The sequence below is a fragment of the Serinus canaria genome, chromosome 18 (assembly GCF_022539315.1).
Source record: "Serinus canaria isolate serCan28SL12 chromosome 18, serCan2020, whole genome shotgun sequence".
NCBI lineage: Eukaryota > Metazoa > Chordata > Aves > Passeriformes > Fringillidae > Serinus > Serinus canaria.
The window spans coordinates 6,541,044-6,562,932 of NC_066331.1; the positions used below are offsets into that span (position 1 = coordinate 6,541,044).

The window sequence follows — 21,889 nt, forward strand, 5'->3', positions numbered from 1 at the left end:
TCCTGTGGAGTCCTGCCCTTTGGATGCTCCTGCCCTGGCTCTCCCACGGGAGTCAGGCTCCAGAAGGCAGGTTTTTGTGCTGTGACCCCCTGCCGGTTTTGTCCACCCAGGGCAGCCACAGCAGAGCTCCACCACTTGCAAGGCTTTGTTGCTGTCCAGGAAAACACACAAATCCGTAACTGGAGATCCACCTTCTTGCCAGAAAAACAACCCTCTCTGCTGGTCGTGTGTCACAGGCTCTTATCCCATCCCCTTGTCCTGGGAAATCACATCCCCACATTGCTGGCTGCAAGTAGCCCTGTGCTGTGAGCCTCCCTGTGCTGCAGGTCTGAGCATCCGAGTGCCATTATCATCCCTGTGCTGCCAAGCCACAGCATCAACCCTGAGTGTCCCTGTACCATGAGCATCCCTGAACATCCAGTCCTAAGCACCCCTACACTGCCTGCTAAAAGTACCTTGCATGCAGGAAAGCCCTGGAAGGGCACTGCAGGAACACCATTCTTCTTCCCTGGGCAGTGGGAGAGGGACAGTGTGCTTTGAACACCAAATACATGCACATACCCTCTTGGGAAAATGAATTCCACCTGGGGACTGTCACCAGTAAGCCAATAAACCAGCTGGAGGAGCTAATCTGCTGCTATCCCGCAGAGCAGCAGCCGTCTCCGATGGTGGTGGCAGCCTCTGGAGCTGGAGGTGGAGGTGGCGGGAGGTGGCAACTTCACCCAACCTGCCCGGGGTTGGTGATGGCCAGGGGTGGCCCTGCCTCAGCATATGATGAGTTCATGCAAGGGCTCAGGACAGCCTCACCATCTTGGCCAAAATCAAGACCCGAAGAGGTGATGTCCATGTCTCTTCCGCAGGAATCACCCTTCCCTGTCACCTCTCTGTCCACAGGCGCGTCTGCTGTGGCCTCCCACACCTGGCTCCTCCCAGTGCAGCCTCCCGGCACTGGCTGCTTCAGGAGCAGTTTCCCAATACGTTCAGAAGATTCACCCACCTCGATAGGGAAGGAGTTCAGCCACAGAGATGTTAAGAAACTCAACCAAAGCTGCCCAGCCAGCTCAGAACAGAGGCTAGGTGAGAGCCAAGGGCTCCTGACCCCAGCTCTCTACTACAGCCACCAGCTGCACCCCAAACACTGAACCCAGTGCTGTGCCTGGCTCCCCAAACAGGGCCTCCCCTAGTTTCCCCGTGGTATGGTTGGTGAATTTGGCTGCCAAGATGCTGCTGCCTGGGAAACCTGGCTGAGCACCCATTCCTGTGCCCAAATGCCATGGCTCTCCAAATGCCCCAGGTGTCCAAAGGCCAGGGATGCCTTCCAGGTTTGAGGTTCTGCAGCATCACTGAGGATGGGCTCCCCACCAACGCTGACAAACAGGCCCCTCGCCAAGCCAGTCACTATGGGGTTGGTGTGACTGGAGCAAAGCCACTGGGTTAACTGGCAGGGATGGGGAGGCTGCAATCAAGGAGGTGGAATCCCATCAGCAGAGAGCAAATGGCATTGAAATAAGAGAATCTGGGAGCCCCTTACTGTCCCTACACCAACTGGTAACTCCTCAAGAGTAATTGGCATTTTCACCTCTTCAGAAACCTACCAAACCCTGGACCAGACCAGGGCCCTGCCTGCTCTGATGCTGCACAGGCTGCAGGATGGCTGTCACACCAAGCCCTGCTCCTGGTTTCAGCAGCCTGGTTTCAGCAGCCTGGAATAATCCCAGTAAGTGCAACAACCCTCCAGGAGCTGAGCTCTGGGCAGCTTCTCACAGCATCTTGAGGCTGGACACAGCACCCCTGTGCTATGAGTATCCCTGTACCTAATGCTCATTTCTAACCTCAACACAAGTCACCATTTAACCCTGGCTGGAGCCCCAAATCTTAGGGCTTACAGCCACACAGAGCACAAGCTGTTCCTGTCACCAACTTGTCTCTGCTGATGGCATGTCTGCGTCTCCTCTGGCAGCTTGGCCTCCTTTCTCATCTCCTTCTTTAAGCAATGCTGTCCTGCAGCATCTTCAGATATGATTGTGGATGATGGTGAAGGGGGTGATGGCAAAGGCAGAGGAGTTTAAGAGGTCCAGGGATCTGCCTTCCATCCTGGGCTGGGCTGGAGGCTCGCCACAGGCAAAGAGGGATAAGGCAACAGGACCATGGAGTCAACTGGGAGACTTTTTCCTTCTTTAGAGAAGTCTGGGAATATTTTTCCCAGGGTAAATCAAACTTCTAAAGTTTTTTAAGAGGCTGGCAGCAAGTGAGACATTGGGCAGCATCCCCACACAGCACAGACATTGATCACTCACTCCCAGCCCAGCTACTCCAGGACCCCCATCCAAACCCCCAATTCCTCCATCCTGCTTCCTCTCATAAGCAAAGCAGGAAAAAACAGGCAGTTTGTTCAAAGTGAAGGCTCCCAGAACAATGAAAGGAAAAGCAGAATCGGAAACCCCGTCTCCATCCACACAGCTGGGAAGAAGGTGTAGCTCTCAGCTCTCGACCCCAAGGTTTGATGGCCACAGGGGACAGAGGGGACAAATGCCAATCAGGGAAAAGAGCATCGCAGGAATCCTTTGAGGCTGGATTCACCCCTTGCAAAAGCCAAACACATGCTCCTGCTCTGAGTTTCAGGTCCCCAGAAGGATTTCAGATGGGGTGAAATGGATGGTGCTTGCTCCCCTTCTCCACAATAAGTTGTGGGTTTGTAGTGGCTGCCTACCCCAAAGTGATGCAGCCCATCCCAGCTCCCCTGGCTGGGAGAAGTGGTAACACCCCTTCCTCACAGGGCCAAAATTGCATCCCCCAGCCCCATCCAGGATGAAAACAGCTGGGAAAGGCTTCGGATGGTGGAAGCCAGGCAGCTCCTTCGGAGATACAAGGGCTCCTTTCCCAGCTGGCCGGGGAAACGCGTTACCGGGAGGTGAAGTCACCGTCCCTGTTGGGACCTGGCTATTCCGCTCTCCAGGATATGAACTCAGAGGAGCTGTATTTGCCCAGGGAAGAGGTGGAGTCTTTTCCATTTCCCCCATCCTTCCGAAAGGACAGGACGCCTCCTGAGCGGGAAGAGATGGGCCGATAGCGGTGGGGGCCAACGGCCAAGTGCCAGCACTGCCTGAACCTGCAGCAGGCACGCCATGGGGCCAAGGGCCACCCCTGGGCTAAGGGCCACAAGGACCAGCAGAACATCAGCTCATTAACAATGCACCTTAGCTCATGTCCAGCTGGTTCTCTGGAAGCCAAGGAAGGTCCATTCCAGATACCCTGGCAAAGGGGCTGCACCTACAGACAATCTCAGTGTTGTCATTAATGCCATACCCAGTAAATGGTGCACTAACATAATCTGTGGTGGATGTGCTACAGATTGTCAAGGGCAGAAATAACACAAAAAGGACTCAGAGAGATTAGGAGAACAAATCCAGGCAGATTCAACCTGGGAAAAATGCAGACTGCAGCATCTGAGGAGAAATAATCCAACTGGCAGCAGGTCAATGGGAGGAAGAAAGAGGGGAAGCAGGATGTGGGGGGACAGTGAGAGGAGCGGTGTGAGTGTGGGCATTGAGGGACATGCTGGTCAGGAAAGCAACCCCGGCAGCCCTGCATGGGGGCATGCTGCTTCCCAGAGTACCTTCTCCCACCGTGTATTCTGTTGCTTCCTGGGGTACCATCGTCCATCACATACCCAGGGCTGTGAACATGAGAGAGGCTCACAGGGAACATGAGAGGTGAGTGACAGGAGCCAGCAGTGAAGGGCTGGCCTTGCATGGGAAGATTAGGGCAGGTCAGTAAATCTGGATTAGCTGAGCAACAGTTAATTAGGGAGGGCGAGCAGGGACGCAGCAACCCAGCAACCCACCTACACCTGCAGGGGTTTGACGCTCCAGAGCAGCACATACCTATTTATTTTGTGGTTCTAACAATGAGCCCCAGATAAAAATTAGAGCAGCCAACAGTGGCCAACAAAACCCTGTGGGCTCAAGGGAGCGAAACAAGGATCCAGCCCCTACATTGCTTGGAGGTTGCAGCAACCATGCAACTTCCAGGGGAAGCAGGGCAAGACTGAGGCTGGAGGACTGGGCTGCCACAGCTCTATGACACTATGTCGCCATCAGTGCCAGCCCCGTGCCTGCACATGGCAGCTTGGCACCCAGGAGCTGCTCCAGCCGGTGGAGCAAGTACTCAAAGCACATAGCGATGCGGAGGCTGGAAATTCTGTGACATCCTCCTCCTTTGGCCCCAGGGAAGCTGCTGTGCACCTGGAACAGGCGCTGCCAGGGAGGACGGAGCGGCTGTCCCCACCCTGGCTGCGCTAATCTGGGTAAGGCACACACAGGATGGGAGGGGAGGCAGCGGGAGGTGAAGCTGTTCGCTCGAGGTCACCCAGAAGGTCGATGGTTCAAGTGCTGCCACTCCTTCCCAAGGCTGCGACATGGCTGGGAACTGAATTTTACTCAAAACTCCCCCCTCTCGCCAGCAGCCCGTGGGCAATCAGCTGTCGGCAGCCCAGGACTAACCTCAGACGGCTGCTGGCGGCCAGTTTGGAGTCACACAGTTAAAAATACCTTGTGGATGCCTTTCCTCAACTCTGACCCCGTAAGGCGGTACTGCCACCAGCTCTGCTCAGGGACGTGCCAGCAGGGTCCCCTGGGACAGTCACAGCCTGGGCTATGCAGGGACATGGCAGCTGCTGCCTGGGGACTGGGTTTTCCTAAGAACCAAGGATTTCCACTTCTGGGGTGCTGCTGACTATATTGCCAAACTGAAATGAGGGGCTCAGCTTCCTAAAGCTTACTTCCAGCAAGTAATGCCTGCACTGTCCCGCTCCCTCAGAACTGCAGCCTGGATTTTAGCAACTTCAGCAAAATGTCTCCTTCCCTCCGGGACAGAGCCAAAACGTGGCCTCTGGTTCCTGCCAGTCTCAAGGGATGCTGGATATGTGACTGCTCCTGCAGATTCCATGATGCTGCAGCCGTTTGTGGCATCTGCATTGGTAGAGTGTGTAAGGATCTCACTCAGCAATGGCCACTCAGCTCCCAAGCCATGATGGACGGGAGGGATCCCTCTCCAAATCCCTTCTCCAGTGATGGTGAGGGGACACAGGGCACCTTGCTGTTTTCAATCCCTGTGCAAAGGTCACCTACCAAAACTTGTGAGAACTGACTGGCTGCTCCATGCTGCTGGCAAGTGGGAATGGGAGAGGGATGGGTCCATCACTAGCAGGCACAGGCCAATCTCTCTCCAGCCTGGGACAAGCAGCCTGAGAGAGATAGTCCTGTTGCCACTCTCTCCTTTCCCTCCCAAGGCAGGGAAAAGTGTCCTTTCAAGAGCATCCTGTGTCATGATGTTGTCCATGCCCAGAGTGAGGGCTTCTTTCCCAGATGGATCAGACCCTCCGACTGTCCGCCTGCGTTTCTGGCTGGACAATGCCAAAGTGGGAGAAGCCATCGCCATAATCTTGCCCAGTGCCTTAGCTGGACTGGGATATTTTCATGCAGCTGTGGCAGTGAAGGATTTGCCTGGGATCCTGGTCTACAACGGGGTTCCATGTAGTGGACAGAAGAGGGGCATGACAGCTACATAACCAGGATATCCTGCACCACCCTGCATGTCCCCACATGGAAGCAGCAATCATTTAGCAGTTAGGGACAGTTTGTGTCCTGGGGAGAGGCATCACCCTGTTCTGGAAGCAGGGATGCACACTAGGACTCCACACCCACCTTCCCATCCCTTCAGGGCCCTTGGTGACTGCTGAGTTATTCTGAGCACTGTGTTCCTGACCCCCTCCCCTCATCCCAGCTGCTCCAGGGCCGGCAGGGAGGGCAGCAGGTTCCTCCCATTGCCTGGCCTGGACGCCAGAGCTGGGCAGCAGCTGCCTGGGGACCAGCTGGGGACAAAGGCAACACGGAGCAGCCCCATCCCCCCATATACCTTGGAAGGGACAAGGGCTGAGTTTGTTACAGCAAGGTCAAAGGCATCACAGAACAACTCCAATAGAAAAGAAGGAGCTGGATCTGAGGCATTACAATATAATTCCAACAGAAAAGAAGCTGGATCTGAAGACCCCCAGTCTATGGGCTGGGCTCTGGTCAGCAGCTCCCCATAAAGGGATCAGGAAGGGGTTTGGGGGCAGCACATCAACACCTCCCACCCCCCAAAGAACAGGCTCACCTCAGCACCAGAGGTAAACAGAGGCAGAGGCGACATCCTTTGCTCCTTGTCAGACCAATGTGGTCCCGCAGGGACTCCACTGCCCACAGGGACCCCTCTGCCAGGTCAGCTCCCTCCACCCCAGCCGTGCCTGGGCGCTCCCCACACCCCATCCCGACAGAGCAGTGGTGGGACACAAGCCAAGGCCTGCCTGCTCCCTGGACCCCTGCCGGGAACCCGATCTGTTTACGCCTTCCTAGCACGGCGGGTGCGTGTCGGGAACGGCCCCAGCAAGCCCGACTTGGCGGCGCAGGCAGGACGTGGGAGCAAGCCCTGAAACCCCACCTGCTGCCTCGCAGCATCCCGAGGCGGGTGTGGGGAGAAAGTGGAGGAGCACAGGGAAAAATGGGACCCTCCTGCCTCCATTTGCTCCTTTTTGTAGGAAAAGGCACCACTTTTTGCTCTGTGCTACCCCTCCTGTGGCATCCAATGCTCCCCATCCTGGCCATGAGACCATGGTGGGTTGCTCCATCCCCAGGCTTGGCAGGGAACAGATTTCTGAGCATCCTTCTGGGAAAGCACTGGGAGAGCCAACTAGCCCTGGAAGCCTCGTCCCTTCCTGGAAAATGAGGTACTGTTTTTGCAAACATAGCCAGCAACATGTGTGGGCGCAGGGGGCTGATGGCCACATGCTGGTCCCTGTTCCAGGGTCTGGGCTGTACCCAACTGGAGCTCAGAAGAGGCACCCACCTGCACTGCTCCTGTGAGATGTTCATCCAGGACTGCTCACCTGGTGTGAATTCAGTCTCACAAAGTCACAGGCATTTGGAGCAGGATGCAGTGGGACAGAGCAGACTTTGGGGACTCAGAGCTGGACACCTGCTCTTCCACACCAGGTTTGGGTTGAAAGGAACAGAGAAGCAGCTCCAGGATATCCATGTGCTGCTAAATATAACCAGTAGGACAGATGCTCCAAGACAGGGAGTTGCCTGCACCTTGACACTGTTGAGCAGGAAACTGAGGACTGTCCCAATGCTTAAGTAGCTCTTGAGGTTTGGAAACACAGAACAGGGTCAGAGGCAGCACCACATTCTGTGCAGGAGCCTCCTTCCCTCTAAGGAGTGTCTCCCTTCTTTTTAAGCCAGCAGGATTAGCAGGTACTGGTTCAGGGAAGCCAGGAGGGCTCATGAAGCCCTTCCCATCTGTGTCAGCCCCACTAAACCAAACCAGAGCTGCTTCAGACCAACCAGAGCAGCCTGGATTGCAGCCCAAAGCAATCCTTGGACCATGTCTGTGTTGAACTCCACACTGCTGGCCAGACTAACCATGTCCCCGTGTTCCCTGTGTAGGCAATGATTAGCCAACAGGGAGGACTCTGGCCCCCTTTGGAGGCCACTGAGGGCAGTGGTTTTCACGTGGCCTTGCCGTGGTAGGGACACATCCCAGATCCCTGAGAGGCTGCACAGGCTGTGGTTGGGTGTCTTGCCCGGGGAGACAGGACACACATGGAAGGGGAGGATTGGTGGGGAGCCCAATCCCCAGTCTCCATACTGCTATTTGCATCCAGTTCACCTCCAGCTGGAAACCCCCTTCAGGCTTATCCATGCCTGTCCTGGCAAAGAAACAAGGCAATGCTCCACAAGGAGCTGCTGGAGGGGGAGAGTGAGGCAGGCAGCCCCTGGGATAGATGTTCTATGGGTGCAAGAGGCACCTGCAAAGTGGGTGGTAGAGACTGAGCCAACCTCGCTGCTGGGGACACCTCAGTGACAGGCACCAGATGCCCTCGCCATGCTCACCAACTCCCTTCCAAGCAGACAGGGCCTTACACAACCAGGCGTGCCCAGCATTACGAAATCCCAGGAGTTTTCACCCCTCCCAGCACAGCCACCCACCTCAGGTGGCTGAGCCAGACCCAGCTCCTGGGATGGCACCAGGGAGGACGGGGCAGGGGTCTGGGCATGGCATCAATGCTGGGGGCCACATGCTCCCTGCACAGCCTTGGCTGGGCCCGCGGGGAGCGGCGCTGGCAGGGCTTGGCGGAAGCACAGCCGGACGTGTTGCACCAGGCCTGAGATGCTGTGGGAGCCGCATACCTGCCTCAAGAAGGTTGGCCCTGCTCCCTTATCTCACCATCACAGCCCTGCTCGCTTGCAGCTCTGGCCTTTCTCCCTGGGGTTGCAAACGGCTCGGGGTGGCTGTGCCCCTACCCTGGGCAGCATCCTGCAGGAGCAAGGGATGGGCCAGAGTATCCAGCCCTTCCTTCCCTGGGGGGGTAGAGATCATACCAACAGAGCCATTTCCAAGCAGTTTGGGCATCTCCAGACAGGTCTGTGACTCACCATGACACCTCGGCAAGGCTTGGGTGATATTACAGCCCCAAGGTTCAAACAGATCCCTCCCTCTCCATCCCAGGCACGATTTTTTAGGGAAGCCAGGATGGGATTTAGGGGGAGCCAGAATGCTTGCAGCTCCTCCCCACCCTCTCACTTGCTAGAGCAGCCAGAAGAAAAAAGGTGGTTTATTGTTATTTAGTTTCTTGCCCCTTTCATACTCCTTTGCCGGAGTTTTTGCCAGCGGCAGGCCCTGGGTCTGGCAGGGATCCAGGACAGCCGAGGCGCTTTTAAAAACAAAGCAGGGCGCGTGCATGCACACATACACGCACGGCATCCAACCCCGCTTTTAACTCTTGCCGGAGCAATGCTGGTGGAAGCATCCATTTCCAGCAGGAAACCATCTTACACACGGTCCACCGCCACTGGAATCCAACAATTCACCTCCCACCTTCCCAGAAAAAACCTCTTTGTGGCACTGGGATCCTGACAGAGGGGTGGCAGAAATGATGCTGGTCATTTTCGTGGTCCACCAGCTCCCTCCTGGAACCAGCTGAGCCAGAGGATGGAATGCCAGTGCTGGCAGTGTCCTTGCCACATCCCCTTCTCTGCAGCCCTGGGGAGCACTGTCCTGGTTACCATGCCCGTGTGCTGCTGGCAGCCGGGCACATGGTGTCCCAGAGCTCGGGGCTGCCCTCCCTGTCTGCCTTCGAGCTGTTGTCATCTGAATTATCACGTGGTTTTGGGTCAGACAGCCAAAACTGCCTCTGCAGCCCTTGGGAAGGGGCAGCTGAGCCCCCTGGTCTGGGCTGAGTCACCAGGAAATGCCCAAGGGATGGAAATTCCCCTCCTGTCCCAAACCTCAGCCTCCTGCCTATGACATTGGGGATGGCTGCCAGCCTGACTCCATCCATGGCCCTTAGGGGCCTCCACATTTCCAGGAGATCCCAGATTCCCTGGCATACACCAGTGCTGTCTGGCCATCTCCAAAGGATGGCAGCATGGCCTGGAGCAGGCTCAAAAGTCTCAACATTCATCCCCTTCCCCAGAAGGGTTAGCCTGGTTTTCCCCCCACTCTCCTACAGACAAGAAAATGTCAACTGCAGTGGCCCAGGCTGACAGCAGGGACCACAGGCTGCCCTGCCAATGGGTGTCCAAAGGCTGGGGACAGAAATACAGATGTGGGACAGGGGGAGATGTGGAGCTGTGAACACAGGGAAATGGGGGGCAGAGGGGCAGGGGCTGGGCCAGCTGATGCCCAGCACAGGCTCCTCCATCTCCCTGTGTGATGCTGTTTGCTCATGCCTTATCTCCTGCACTGGCACAGAGACTCTTTCCCTGGCTCCGGGCACTCCAGTGGCAGCCGGGCCCCTTTCCAAACACAACACCGGCTGGAGCCCAGCTTTGAAAACCAACTATCCCTTCACTACTTCCACTGCCTGTGTAGGGATCTTCCTTCCCAGCTAGAGAGGTGGGAATGCCAGGATGGGAAAACCCACCCAGCAAACACCGGCCTTCCAGAGGAGACCCCCCCTTTCCAGGGAGCTTGGGAGCCACAAGAGGAGGAAGAAAGGATTGACTCCACCTTGCCATGGAGCTGCAGCCCCACCACCATCCAGCCCCGTGGCTGCTGCACTCTCCAGAGCCTTTGAAGGCTCTTTTCTCCCGCTCCCACCACTTACCCACAGCAGGTCTGGGCATGCTGTGGGGTGGTGGGGTCCCCAGCACGAGGCCACTGCCAGCCCAGCTCTGCGGGCACGGTGCCTCGCCCCGCTCCTGGCTCAGTCCCGGAGGAAGAGGGAGTTTTGCCCGTTTCGGCAGAGTTTCTCAGCGTCTCTCTGCAGGCGTGCCCACAGCCTTTCCAAGTCGGAGCGTGGCTGCGGAGCCGGTCCAGCCCGTCAGACCTACAGCATGCGGGGAGAGGAGGGGAGGACACAACCAAGGATGCTTTGGGAACTCATCCTCGAAACTTGGGCTTCAGGGGATGTGGCCAGAGCAACACTCATGCTCAGTGGCAGAGCCAGGTCCAGCCACCTGCACTGCCCAAGGCAGGAGTGGAGCAGGAAAGGCGCCCAGGCACCCCCGCCACCAGGGAAAGCCATCGGGTGTAACAGAGCCTGACACGATAAGGATCCTGCCCAGGGCCAGTCTGAGCTTTGCTCTCCAGCCAGACCAGGAATAGCACCTGGAGTACCCAAGGGTCTTGGACAAGCCTCTCTCAAGCAGCAGCGGAGGACAGTCCTCCTCTGTAAGGGGGGATGGCACACTGGGCTTGCTGCCTGGCACAGAGGCACATCCAACACCATTACAAAATAACTACCAGATTGCAAAAAAGGAACAACTTCTCCCCCAAACAACTACAGACCTGCTGGTGTTGGGAGAAGCAGAAATCCCAGCAGGTCATAAAAGGAGGGCAGATGTTTCTGCAGAGGACAGGGACACAGAGTGCCGGTGGCAACGGGTAACAAATCACAGGAGAGATATTAAACCTCATGCTTTGAGGCTTAAGCTGATAGAGCTACTAGGGATTAGGAAGAAATTCAAGGGGGAGAGAAGAAGCGATTTATCCCACATCTGCCTGCTACAGTCTCACAGCACATGGAGCAACATCGCCCTTCTCCTGCCAAATTGGATGGTGGCAGCAGCATCTGGCACAGCTCTTGAGAAAACCTTAACATGCTTTGTGCTGCTGGGGCGCAGTGGTGAGAGGCTCCAACACAGGTGTGGAGTTAAAGCCAAGACCCCCTGCAAGCTTTGCTAGCATTTAATGACTTGCTAGGTCATGGCCCAAACACAGCCATGTCCCATGAGCCCACCCCAGTCCTTAATATCTAAGGTCTGGAAAGCACCAACATGGCTGGTGAAATGGGGCAAGTGGCTGACCAAACCTCAAGGCAGCAGCTGAACCCCAGCAGGGCTTTGCTCCCTGTCCTTGAGAGTTTCACACCAGTTTGCTCAGCTGCTGCCCTTTCTTTGTACTTTGCATACGTTCAAACAAAAACCTTCACCACTCCCTTGAGGAAGGCAAACAGTGAGTCCAGCTCCCATCGCCTTTCACAGCTCCTCCAGCCCCCCGCTATCACAGAGGCTCCCTCTCTCCCAGCATCACCCTGGCATACCCCTATCCCCTGTCCCTGGATCCTGCATTCAGGGATGGGGACACCCAGACTTTGCCGGGCACCGTCCAGCTCCAGAAGCTGTTGCCCCAGAGATCCCTGGCCAGAGGGGCTCTGCCCCTCGCCTCCCCCAGGAGCCCCAACCCCTCGGTGCTTGCCCTGGCCAGGCCAACTGGTGCATTGTTGGCGAGGGCAGCAGCCCAGGGACGTGATTGATCGTGGGGGAGAGAGGCCAAAGCCGTGATGGGTCGTTTAACAATTTCAATTAAACTCTGTAACGTTCCCGAGGCAGAGGGGAGAGGGAGAAGGAAAATAAAAAGTGGGATGTTTCCATTGCCAGGAAACCTCAGCAAAGCACGGCTGGCCCTGCAGGAGAAGCCTGGCTCTCCCAGACCAGAACCCCCTCCCTGGCTGCAGAAGTGACCACGGCATCGCGCCGACATCCCCTTCCCGCAGGCAGGAAAACTGCCCTTGCCTGCCCTATCACTCCTGGCTCCTGCCCCGAAAAATCTCGTCCCTGCCCGCCCCACCACCTTGGAATGAGAGGTGCTGTGACCCACTTGTGCAGCGGCGCTTGCGCGGGGAGGAGGCTGCGCACGGAGAATATTAAATGTGTCCCTGAAGTTCCCGCTGCCGGGACTGGCGCTTGGATTTTGCTTACGTGTGGTGACTTTTTTAGGCACAGGAAGCCCCAGAGGGCTGATCACAGTGATCGAGCTCCCAATCCACTGAGACAGCAGAAGGACTCTTAGAGGAATTTTAAAAAAATATAATAAAAAAACCCAAAAATCAGCATCTCGGCCTGTCATATGGAAAAGGCACTTTAATGAGCAACAAAGGCAGCAAATGCTTGACTCACATGGCATCGGTGAGAAGAGGGAGAGGGAACCATAAGGGATGGGGAGCAGTGGTGCCCTCCACGCCAGGGAAGAGCCTGCAGCACCAGGCTAGCCCCACAGCAGGTCAAGCACAGGAGCCTCACTAAGGGCTTGCAGCAGTGGCCTTGGAGGGGTCAGGGTTTTTTGGCCCCTCCTTATAAAGGAATAAAATGAAAATAAACTGAGGGAGCTGCTGATGCCGCTGCAGCGGGGGAGTTAAACACACATGTTCACGTGGGTGCCCCACAGCTGCAGGGAGGGGAAGACAGGACTGAACTGCGAGAGAGTTACTGGAGAGTACAGGAGAAAACAAGTGTGACTTCAGCCCTCTGGGTGTGCAGGAGGAGGAGAGCCATGAGCACGCCAGCCTGCACACACCGCGAGGACATGGGACACCAGATTAGGGCAGGGGACTGCATCAGTCAGCAGGACACTCATGTCCTGACATTATTTATTGCCTTGGAATGTCCTTCAACCCATCCACATGGACAGATTGCTTTTGTTCAGCTCAGGGACCCTTTACAGACACAGTCCCTGAGCAGCAGAGGCAATGGCACCCAGTACCTTCACCCAGGGAAGGGGCATCAGATGCCCCTGTTCTGGGGAGGAGGTGGCTCCCAGCCCTTCTGAAAGCCCAGCAGTTGAGATTTGCAAAGTTCTGACCCAGTCAAAGCTTTCCAGTAGATGACCGAGGGGAGCTGATCCCCTCCTCACGTTTATAATCCTCAGCCTAACTCCGCATTTCTCCATGCCAGACTCTCTGCTCTGAGCTGCTCCTAAAAAGCCTTAAAGCTTCTCCTGCCTGAGTTTCCTCTCTCCCTCCCCCGGACAGCTTATTCCCCTTCAGTTTTCCCACCCACTCCCATGAGACGCCCCACGATGAGCAGCCTTGGCAGAGGTATCCACACTCCCCCAGCCCGGGCAGCCAGGGTGCACCTTCCCCCAGCCAGACATGGCATTGAGAGCCCTTTTATTTACTTTTCCCAGTTTCCTTCTCTTGGTCTGTCAGGAGAAACAACCAGGAGCTCAGCTCTATACACGGGCTCCGTGGCACTGGCCACGATCTCATCCACCTTTCCACCCTCCCCATCTCCTCCAGACGCTGTGCAGCATCTGCAGTACCTTGGTGCCCTTGGGGACCCCTCCCTGAGCCCTCTGTTCACTCCAAGCTCTGCTTGCTGCTGACCTTTCTGAGAGCACAAGCAAGAAAACAGCCCTGCTGAAGGGTTAAACATTACCAGATGGAAATTCAAGGCTTGATGATTGGTTCCAGTCGACTGGCTGGGATGATAATTTTTCACAAGATAAATACGGCTGGGAGTGAGCAGCAACCGCTATAGACCCTTTGTAGCAGCGTCCCCCCCAAAGCGGTTCACTTCCTCCCGCCACGGCTGTTTCCCTTCACCCATCCCTGCTCAGTGGCCCACACTGCAGGGCCCCTGGCCCCGAGCCCAAGGGGAACCCCAGCTCAGCTGTAGGATTGCTTACAGCCCAGTCATTCATCCGCACGGGCTGTGCTTGCACTCCCGCCTCCGGCCGCAGCACAACTCATGTGCAGGGGGTCAGAGCCAGCACTTGCACCACAGCCCAGCCAGCACTGAGACTCACACCCCGGGACTGGCAGGGGTGCCCAGCCAGGGGGAGGGAGTCCACGGCTCTCTGCCCAGTTACTCACTGCTCTTGGACGCCTTGATCTTGGCCACCAGTTTCTGCACGCCAGGTACGTCCCCGTTCTTCACGGCCTGGATCAGCTCCTGCTCACGCCCCATCGCGGGCAGGTGGGAGCAGTGGCAACGTAGAAACCCTCAGATTCCCGAGGTTTATAAAGCCATGGGAATAAGCCCCTAATTCCTCAAAACACTCTTTGATGAGAGATGAAATCCAGGAAGAAGTACACTTTACAATCCCACAGGGCATAAAAACCAGAAGAAAGAAGTCTTTCTGTTAAGGGCAGAAGTCCCTTTCTGCATCAGGAGGAGCAGGACCCAGATGGGGATTGGCTGGAGAACATGCAATCAGTTAAAACAAAAACTACTTCAGTGCTCGGGGACAGGCTCCCAGCAGCACCAGAACTCTGTGAGACAAAGCCAGGCAGCTTGGGGTAGGGTGTCCAGCGCTGGCAGCATTGGAATGCCCTCAGCCTCTCACAGCACTCCTGGAACCAGAGGTGGTGTGCTTTGCTCCCTTCAGCAGGCTCTGCTGCGTTGACGAGTCCCTAATTCATCCTAAAGGGATTACGGGCTCGTTGCCATCTGGAAGTTATAGATCCTCCCTCTCTGGTGCTCATTAGCCCCTTCGTTTCGGCATTCCTCTCGGTGACGGCACTGCAGGCACGTTGGGGAGCCCCATGCACAGCCGAGCCCCGGCACGGCAGCCCGGGACCTGTGAAGGGAAGAGCAGAGTCAGCCCCCAAAGGCCATTTACCTCTCGGCTCCGTCGCGACAGCTTTTGTATCCTTGCTGAAGAACGAATACTTTGACTATATTTAGTCCTGAAGGGACTTGGCTCATCCTTATGTTAAACAGAGAGGGAAGAACCTGTGGACAAAACCTCCCGAGGCTGCTGCCCCCAGAGCAGGACAGGACACAGCTCCTTCCCTACCCTCCCGGGGCCAGACACACCACGTCCTTCCTGAAGGCAGCATACGGGGCTTGGGGCACACTACGTCTCCGTCTCCCCCTCTCCTTTCCCGGTGGCAGCACACAAGGAATGGAGCTGGGAAGGTTTAGCCAAAGCTCTCTGCAGCCCTTGGGAGTGGGTCAGCCTGCCTTGCACTCTTCTCCTCCTGCAAGGATAAACCCTCACCCTCCAAACTTCCCAGGACACTCAATGCCCTGGGACCCAAGACACTTCACCAGTTCAGGAGCTTTCTCTGGCCCCAGTGAGGAGCTGGGTGTAATTCAGCAAGACAAATGTGCTCAGAACAGGATCAAGGCCATATCCTGGCCAGCCAGGGTACCCTGGAGAGGGCCTGGGGTCCTGCAGAAGCAGTTCACATGTGATCCCACAGTGCACCCGGGCTGCCCAAACTGTGTGGCAAGAAAATCCCTCCTAGTTCAGGGCCATGCATCTGGCAGGCGGCTCTGACACCTGGGAGGAGCGTGCGTGCAGGAGAGCAGGGAGCACACACCGTGCCAGCTGCAAGGCTATCGCCAGATCACCCCACAACTTCCCCTCTGCCCATGCAGAAGGGACCAGAACCAGCTGATGGCTCAGTGGAGTCTCCCTTCCTAGAGCGCTCGCCCTCCACAGTTTATGTAACAGCGGGTGTTGCTTCCTCCAAGCAATCGAGGTCACTGTTCAGAGCATGGAAATCACAGGCGAGACAAGGCAACAATGACAGGTCCTGTTGAGGCAGGGGCAAAACCAGAAGGAGAATCCCATGGCATAGCATTGCTCAGCCGGGAGCTGCAGCTCCCCATATACATGGACCTCTCACGGCTTCCCCGTGTTCCTGCACTCCACAGGGTGCAGCAGCACAGGGCAGACGAAAAGATAGTCAGATCCTGGCTTAGCTTCTGGAACAAGGGGGAGTGTGACTCCCACACCAGGCTGGGGGGGTTCTCCCCCCACCCACAGCCGATTTAGCTGATTAATCCCTCGGCACTGAAGCTGGTGCCCGTCGGGGTCAGCTGTCACCTCCCCTCGTCCTGGGGCACCTGCACAGGCTTATCTACCTTACAACAAAGTTTCAGCCACTTGACACAGACTAACCTCTCGCTGCAAACAAATCCCCTCCCGAAACCTCCTGTGTCGCACCGTCTTCAGAACTATTTCGTTTAACTCTGCGCACTACATCAAACTCTGTGCTGCTCCTCAAGAACGCTCGTAAGAAGCGAACGTGAGGCGGTGAGACGACTTTGTATTTGAAAAGTCTGCCCGCTCTCTTGGAAAACGGCCCCGGTGCTGCTGCCTCGGCTCCCGAAACACGCGGGGCTCAGCGGGCAACTCGGAGGGACCGAGAGCTCCGAATGCCGACCTGCACCTCCTCAGTCTCCCCAGAGAGGAGCAGCCAAGGTAAAAGTCGAGAAACACTCAAAGCTGGAAAAGCAACAGCAAAACATCCCTCCCACACGAGCAGAGCTGAGCCTCCAGCCCAGGAATCCACCTGGAGAACCAAAGTATCCCAAACATTCCCGCAGCCAACGGCAGCGCCGGGGGAAAAACGGAGGGAGAAGAGGGGGGAAAAACCCCAAACAAACCCAAACCAGTTACGTAAGTGGCGGAGGAAAGATGCAAAGGAGCTGCAGGCACCCAGCCGGGGCCCGAGGGGCGGTGGGGGCAGCTCGGCTCCCCCGGGAGGCTCCAGCCCCGCTGCGGGCGCGCCCGGGCCCCCCTCGCTGCCCGCCCGGCCGCGCCTCCGCCTCCCCCGCCCCGGGACCCCCGGGCGGGGCGGCTCCTTCCTCCGGGCGTGCTCGGGGGGATTTCTGCCCCCACCGAGGCGAGTTGTTCCGCGGCTCCTGGGGCGAGTTGTTCTGCCGGCCCCACTCACCTGGCGGCGCTCCCAGCCCGTCGCACCGGGGCGAACCGAACGGCGCCCGGGCGAACCGAACCGCGGCGGAGCGAACCGACGGCACCGAACCGGACCCGCCGGCGCCGTGCGGAGCCGCTCCGGACCGCGGCGCAGCGAGCAATGCCGAGGCCGGCCCGGCCGCAACTTCCCGAGCCGCGCGGGGCGGGAGCGGGGCCGGTACCGGAGCGGAGCGGAGCCACGGGTCCCGGCTAGCAGGCGGCGCGGCACTCGGCAAAGTCCCGCTCGGGCCGGCCCCGTCCCGGCAGGAAATCCCTCCCCGGCCCGGCCTGATTGGAAAAGCCCGGCGGGTTGTGCGGCGGGGCCGGGCCGGGGCGGCTGTCACTCACCGTGATGCGGCGTCGAGCGGGGCAGGGGCCGGGCCGCCCATCCCGCCGCACCGGCACCGCTCCGCCCCCGGTCGGGGCTGCCGCGGGCTCCCGGGCATTGGCTCGCTTTGAAGGGGGTCCGGCTGGACGCACAGCGCGGTCCGGTACCAGCGATGGGGAGCGGGACCGGCGTGTTACGCGACCGACCCGATGCTCCGGGACCGGCGGGGTTCGGGACCGAGCTGGTGGGACATTCCCCATTCTCGGTCCAGGACCGAGCCAGTGGTTCGGGACCGCCTCCCTTGGGGATCCTCCGTCCTCCTCAATCCAGCTCCGAGCCGGTGGTGTGGGACTGGCATCGTAGGGGACCGACCTAGTGCTTGATCCGGGACTGGTCCGGTGCTACAGGACGGACCTCGGAGAGAGGTCCCCCATCATCGATCCAGGAGCAGCACGGTGGTCCGGGAACCAGCCTCCCCCTCAGGCCTTTGCCCACTCCGCGCCCAGCCCCTTTGCAGAGGGGCTGCATAATGCCTCTGATGGCACCCATGGGACCAAAATCCACCGGTCCCCAGCTGTCCAAACCCCAAATTAATCCTACTCTCACAAAGCACTAAAACCACCAAAAATCACCCATTTCTGCCAATCTTCAGCAGAAGCAGCAGAGGCAAGTGCTCCCTTGAGCACAGTTATTTTAAAACTAGAGATTGCTTAATAAAGCTGGACAGTTTTTGTTGCATGATACCGCTGGATTATCATCAACTAATCAGATTAAAAACACACGGAGGCTTTGGTTTTATTCACTAAATGGCCAGCCCACGGCTCCCTGGGGGAGTTGCAAAGATCCCACACCTCTTCAAACCAGGCCCCCGAGACATTTCACCAAATGATGGTTTCATGAGCAACACCAATGAGGGGGATCCTTGGCAAGGAGGAGGGACTGACGTCTCCAGACACACCCTGTCTTTTCAGCTCGGGAATAAAGAGATTATTATGCACATCTAATTATAAATGTCAACATTTTATGGCTGCTATGCTGAAGCACGAAGCTCTAAGTAGCCCTGCTAGAAAGGGCTGTGAAGTGAAAGGTCTTGTTATTCCTCCTCTGAGTTTTTCCAGAGCTTGTAAAGCGCAGTGACATTTATAATAATCCTCTGAATTTATGTGGCACCTTTGGTCCTTCTAAGGATCTTAATTAAGCTTTGCAGCTCCCTGAGCACAGAGTAAACCCACTTAGCAAAAGAGGAGCCCAGGTCCTGTGTGGTACAAAATGTGTGTCCCATTTCAGGCAGGGGAAGGACTTTTTCACCCCAACGACCTTCAGCACATGCTGTTATACCACAGTAAGGGCACAGCACCCTGACATCCCCAGCCAAATGTTGTGCTGCTGCAGCCACACTCTGTGGCTAAAGCTGGGTAATTCAAATTTTAATCTCTGGTGTCACACAAGCCTTTTGAATGCAGGGTGCCATTGGAGGGCTTTACTAGAAATCAACAATTTCTAGTGCAGCCTTCAAACATTTAACCACATATTGGCAGTCCTGGCACTGCACCAGTGCCTTTCCTCTATGGCCCTGCTTGCAGGGAGTGCAGCTGGAAGAAGCAGGCAGCAGCCCCCATTTCCCCCCAAGAATCCCAGTTTTCCAGCCACTCCTGAACATTGAACAGCTGGTTGGTGACACCAGCACAAAGAGCTGCCAGTGGCTTCAGCCATGCCCACCTTGCAGAGCTGACATACCCCCACCCCCCATGACATTTATTCCCCTGTGCCTGCAGGTGCTGACAGCATCGACTGAGTTTTCACTGCAGAGAAAGTCTTTTAACAATTTGCCCCTTTCTATGCACCAGTACAAGATGCTTTAGAGTCTAGGGGGTTTGAAGGTGCAGTTGTGTGGCCAACTCTGCCCTCAGCCTCTGCAGAAAGGTGCCCAAGGCAGCGCTGAATTTTGTCCCCCAATTTGGGTGAGGGGCCTGGGGGCTCCAGCCGGGTCGGGCTGCTCAGTTCTGCGGCCCTGGTTCCTGCTTGCAGCTCCTCAGGTCGATGTTGCCATCTAGAGGTCCCTGCTACGGCGATCGTTTCCTTGTGAAGCGTGGGAAGGAGGTTGTTGGGGATTTTTAAATTCAATGCAACAATTCAAAGCAGTTTTATGAGGTTAGCCCGTGTCTTAGGTGGCTGTAGCTCATCCTGGCTTGTCTCACAGCCCCTGCAGCTTTGCAAACCCCTCCTCTCTACTCTGACATTATTTTGAGATGGGGTAAAACACTCAAAGCTGGGCATTTGCTGCCTGGCATGGAAGCAGCCACACTGGCAGAAGCAATACACACAGTGGTATCCACAGCAGCTTCATGGCCAGCACTGGCTCCAGGTGAGGCTGTGACAGACATGGCTCCAAATTTTGGACTGCAAGACTCCCAGTATCAAATCTCACCCATGAAAACCAAACTTGGAAGTTCATGGCCATTTCATCCTCATTGAGGGGGAAGGAAGGCCCGTACCAGACATCCAAAACATTTAAAGTATGTTATGAACCAGCTGGATGGAAATACACTTCCCCACTTCCAGCAGTGGCTCAGGCTTCTCTTTCAGTGCTGCTTTTTTTAAGTGTGCCCATCTTGACCCCAGGCCTTGCTGCAATCCCAGGGCTGCATCTCAGACAAGGGAGCAATGGCAGTTGAATGCTCATGGCAAGGGCTGATTCCCTGGATGGGTGTGCAGATACCACTGTCCAAACACTCCCAGTTGAGGGTCAGCACAGGGCTGATGTCTGGCACCTGCATAAGGGCAGCACCACCATGGCAGAGGCTGTGTTGGACCACAGGATCTGTCCTGTAGAGAGCAGGGTGCAGGCTGAGGATGAAGCAGGGCGAGGAAGGGCCTCTCCTGCACCAAATCAGGCCACACCAGAAAGCAGGTTATTGCCCAGATTTAAAACCACCCACAGGAGCCCTTCCTGCAGCTGCTGACATTTATTCACACATCACCTGGCTCCCTGAGCACTGAGGGGTGATGGGTGCCCCACTGCTGGGCTTTACTCGTGTCCTTAAGCAGCCCAGCAAGTCTCAGTCTCATTCCTAATCCTCAGAAGTCACATCCTGTCCCCATGGAGCCTTTTCTGTACAGGGATCCATCTCCTCCACATTACATCCAGGCCAGGCATTTCCCACTCTGCTCAGCACTCCACCTCATAGGTACCAGTGTCAAGGGCAAAGTGAGAGCAGGACAGGGGATCTGCACACAAAGGTGCTTAGGAAGGTATTTACTCCATTGCCTCTTACACACCCTCCTGGCAATAGCTGCTCCTGGAAGCAGTCCAAGGAGACGAATTAGGGAGCTTGATCAAGAGAGAGATGCACTGCCCACAAGGAGGAGGAAGAGGATCACAGCTCCCTCCCAGAGACCAGGCTCTGGCAGACAAAAATTTGGGCTGGTTTGGCCCAAGACACCTCCTGCCATGCCACAGGACAGTTGCTGCCTGCAGCTGGCCACTGCCACCAGGAGGGCTTCAATGCCAGGATACAACCCAGACCCAAGCCAGAACTTGGACACAGCTCCATGAACTCATGCCCTGTGAAGCTGAACATCAGCCTAAGTGTGAAATGCAGCAGTGACTGCCCTTGGCAGAGCTGGTGGGACCTGCTGGTGGCAAACAGCTACAGAAACCCACCTGGAGTCAGCTCTTAGACAGGTAGCAGGGCTTGGTGGTTTGGGAAGGTCTGCTCTGGTAGTATCTTTTGCAACAAATAGTTTCCCCCCAAAAAAGTAATCAGGTAACCAACCTCTTGCTGGCAGTCTAGCTCTGAGCTCCCTTGAAAAGCAACTCCTCAGCCCTGGCTGGAACTTGTGCAAGCCAGGAGTTACAGCCCACACCAGCCCCTGCCCTGGCACAGCAAACCCAAATCCTTCCCCTGAATCCCTGTGGGAGCTTGGGCAGGTGCTGGCATGGGGCTCCTTCCCACATGCCAGTTCCTGGCTCCTGCTGGACTCACCCCTCCAGGTACACGTGAGCAGCTGCTCGCACTGTCCTCCTCGCCCTGCCTTCCTCTTCTTGTCTTCCTCCAGCCTCCTTGTGCTGACAGTCACTTCTTTCTGGTCATGTGCCTTTTTTTTTCTCTCCATCTCCCTTGCTTAGTCCCTTACTCAGGAAATTAAAGATAATCCTCCCTTTTTTTGCAGCCGGATTCCCTGTTTAACATTCGCTGCATGTGCTTGCACTGATTCAAAATGGGATTAGACTTTCTGTTGCTTTGATGTCATTTGGGCTTTGCACTTAAGGCAGAGGGGGGAAAGAAAATGTCTGTTAACAAACCTCTTGGATTCCACCCACCCACTTTCATCCATCCTGGAAATGAAGGTCAGGCACATTTACCTGCAGAAACTGAGCTCCCCTCTAGGATTGATGTGGGGGGAATAAACCAACTCACAGCTGCAGCACCGCACTCCCTGCATGTGGACGTTATTCTCTGGAAACACCCAAATTTCGCTCTGGCTCCGTTATCATCCAGCTGCGTGGAGGCTGAATGGCTCCCATGAGGAGGGAGGTGTCATTAATCATCAGAAAACCACAACTCGTTGGCTGTCAGTGGATATTGC

The 21,889-nt window shown here is 56.5% G+C and overlaps 1 protein-coding gene across 8 annotated transcripts in view; it reads right to left on the minus strand.

Moving 5' to 3' along the window:
- Positions 1–21,301, minus strand: part of CASKIN2 (CASK interacting protein 2) — a 37,907-nt gene extending 16,606 nt beyond the window's left edge. For 3 of the 8 annotated variants that reach the window (XM_050981385.1, XM_050981388.1, XM_050981384.1), the window contains exons 1-2: positions 21,286–21,300; positions 14,135–14,841 (exon numbers count right to left, since the gene is read on the minus strand). In XM_050981385.1, coding sequence (XP_050837342.1) covers positions 14,135–14,228 — 94 coding nt within the window. In that variant the 5' untranslated portion in view covers positions 14,229–14,841; positions 21,286–21,300. Of the gene's footprint in view, positions 1–6,156; positions 6,173–14,134; positions 14,842–16,951; positions 17,009–21,285 lie in introns of those variants that run through there. The other 5 variants (XM_030232035.2, XM_030232033.2, XM_050981390.1 and 2 more) reach the window with 5 other exon arrangements.
- Positions 21,302–21,889: the final 588 nt, after the last annotated feature.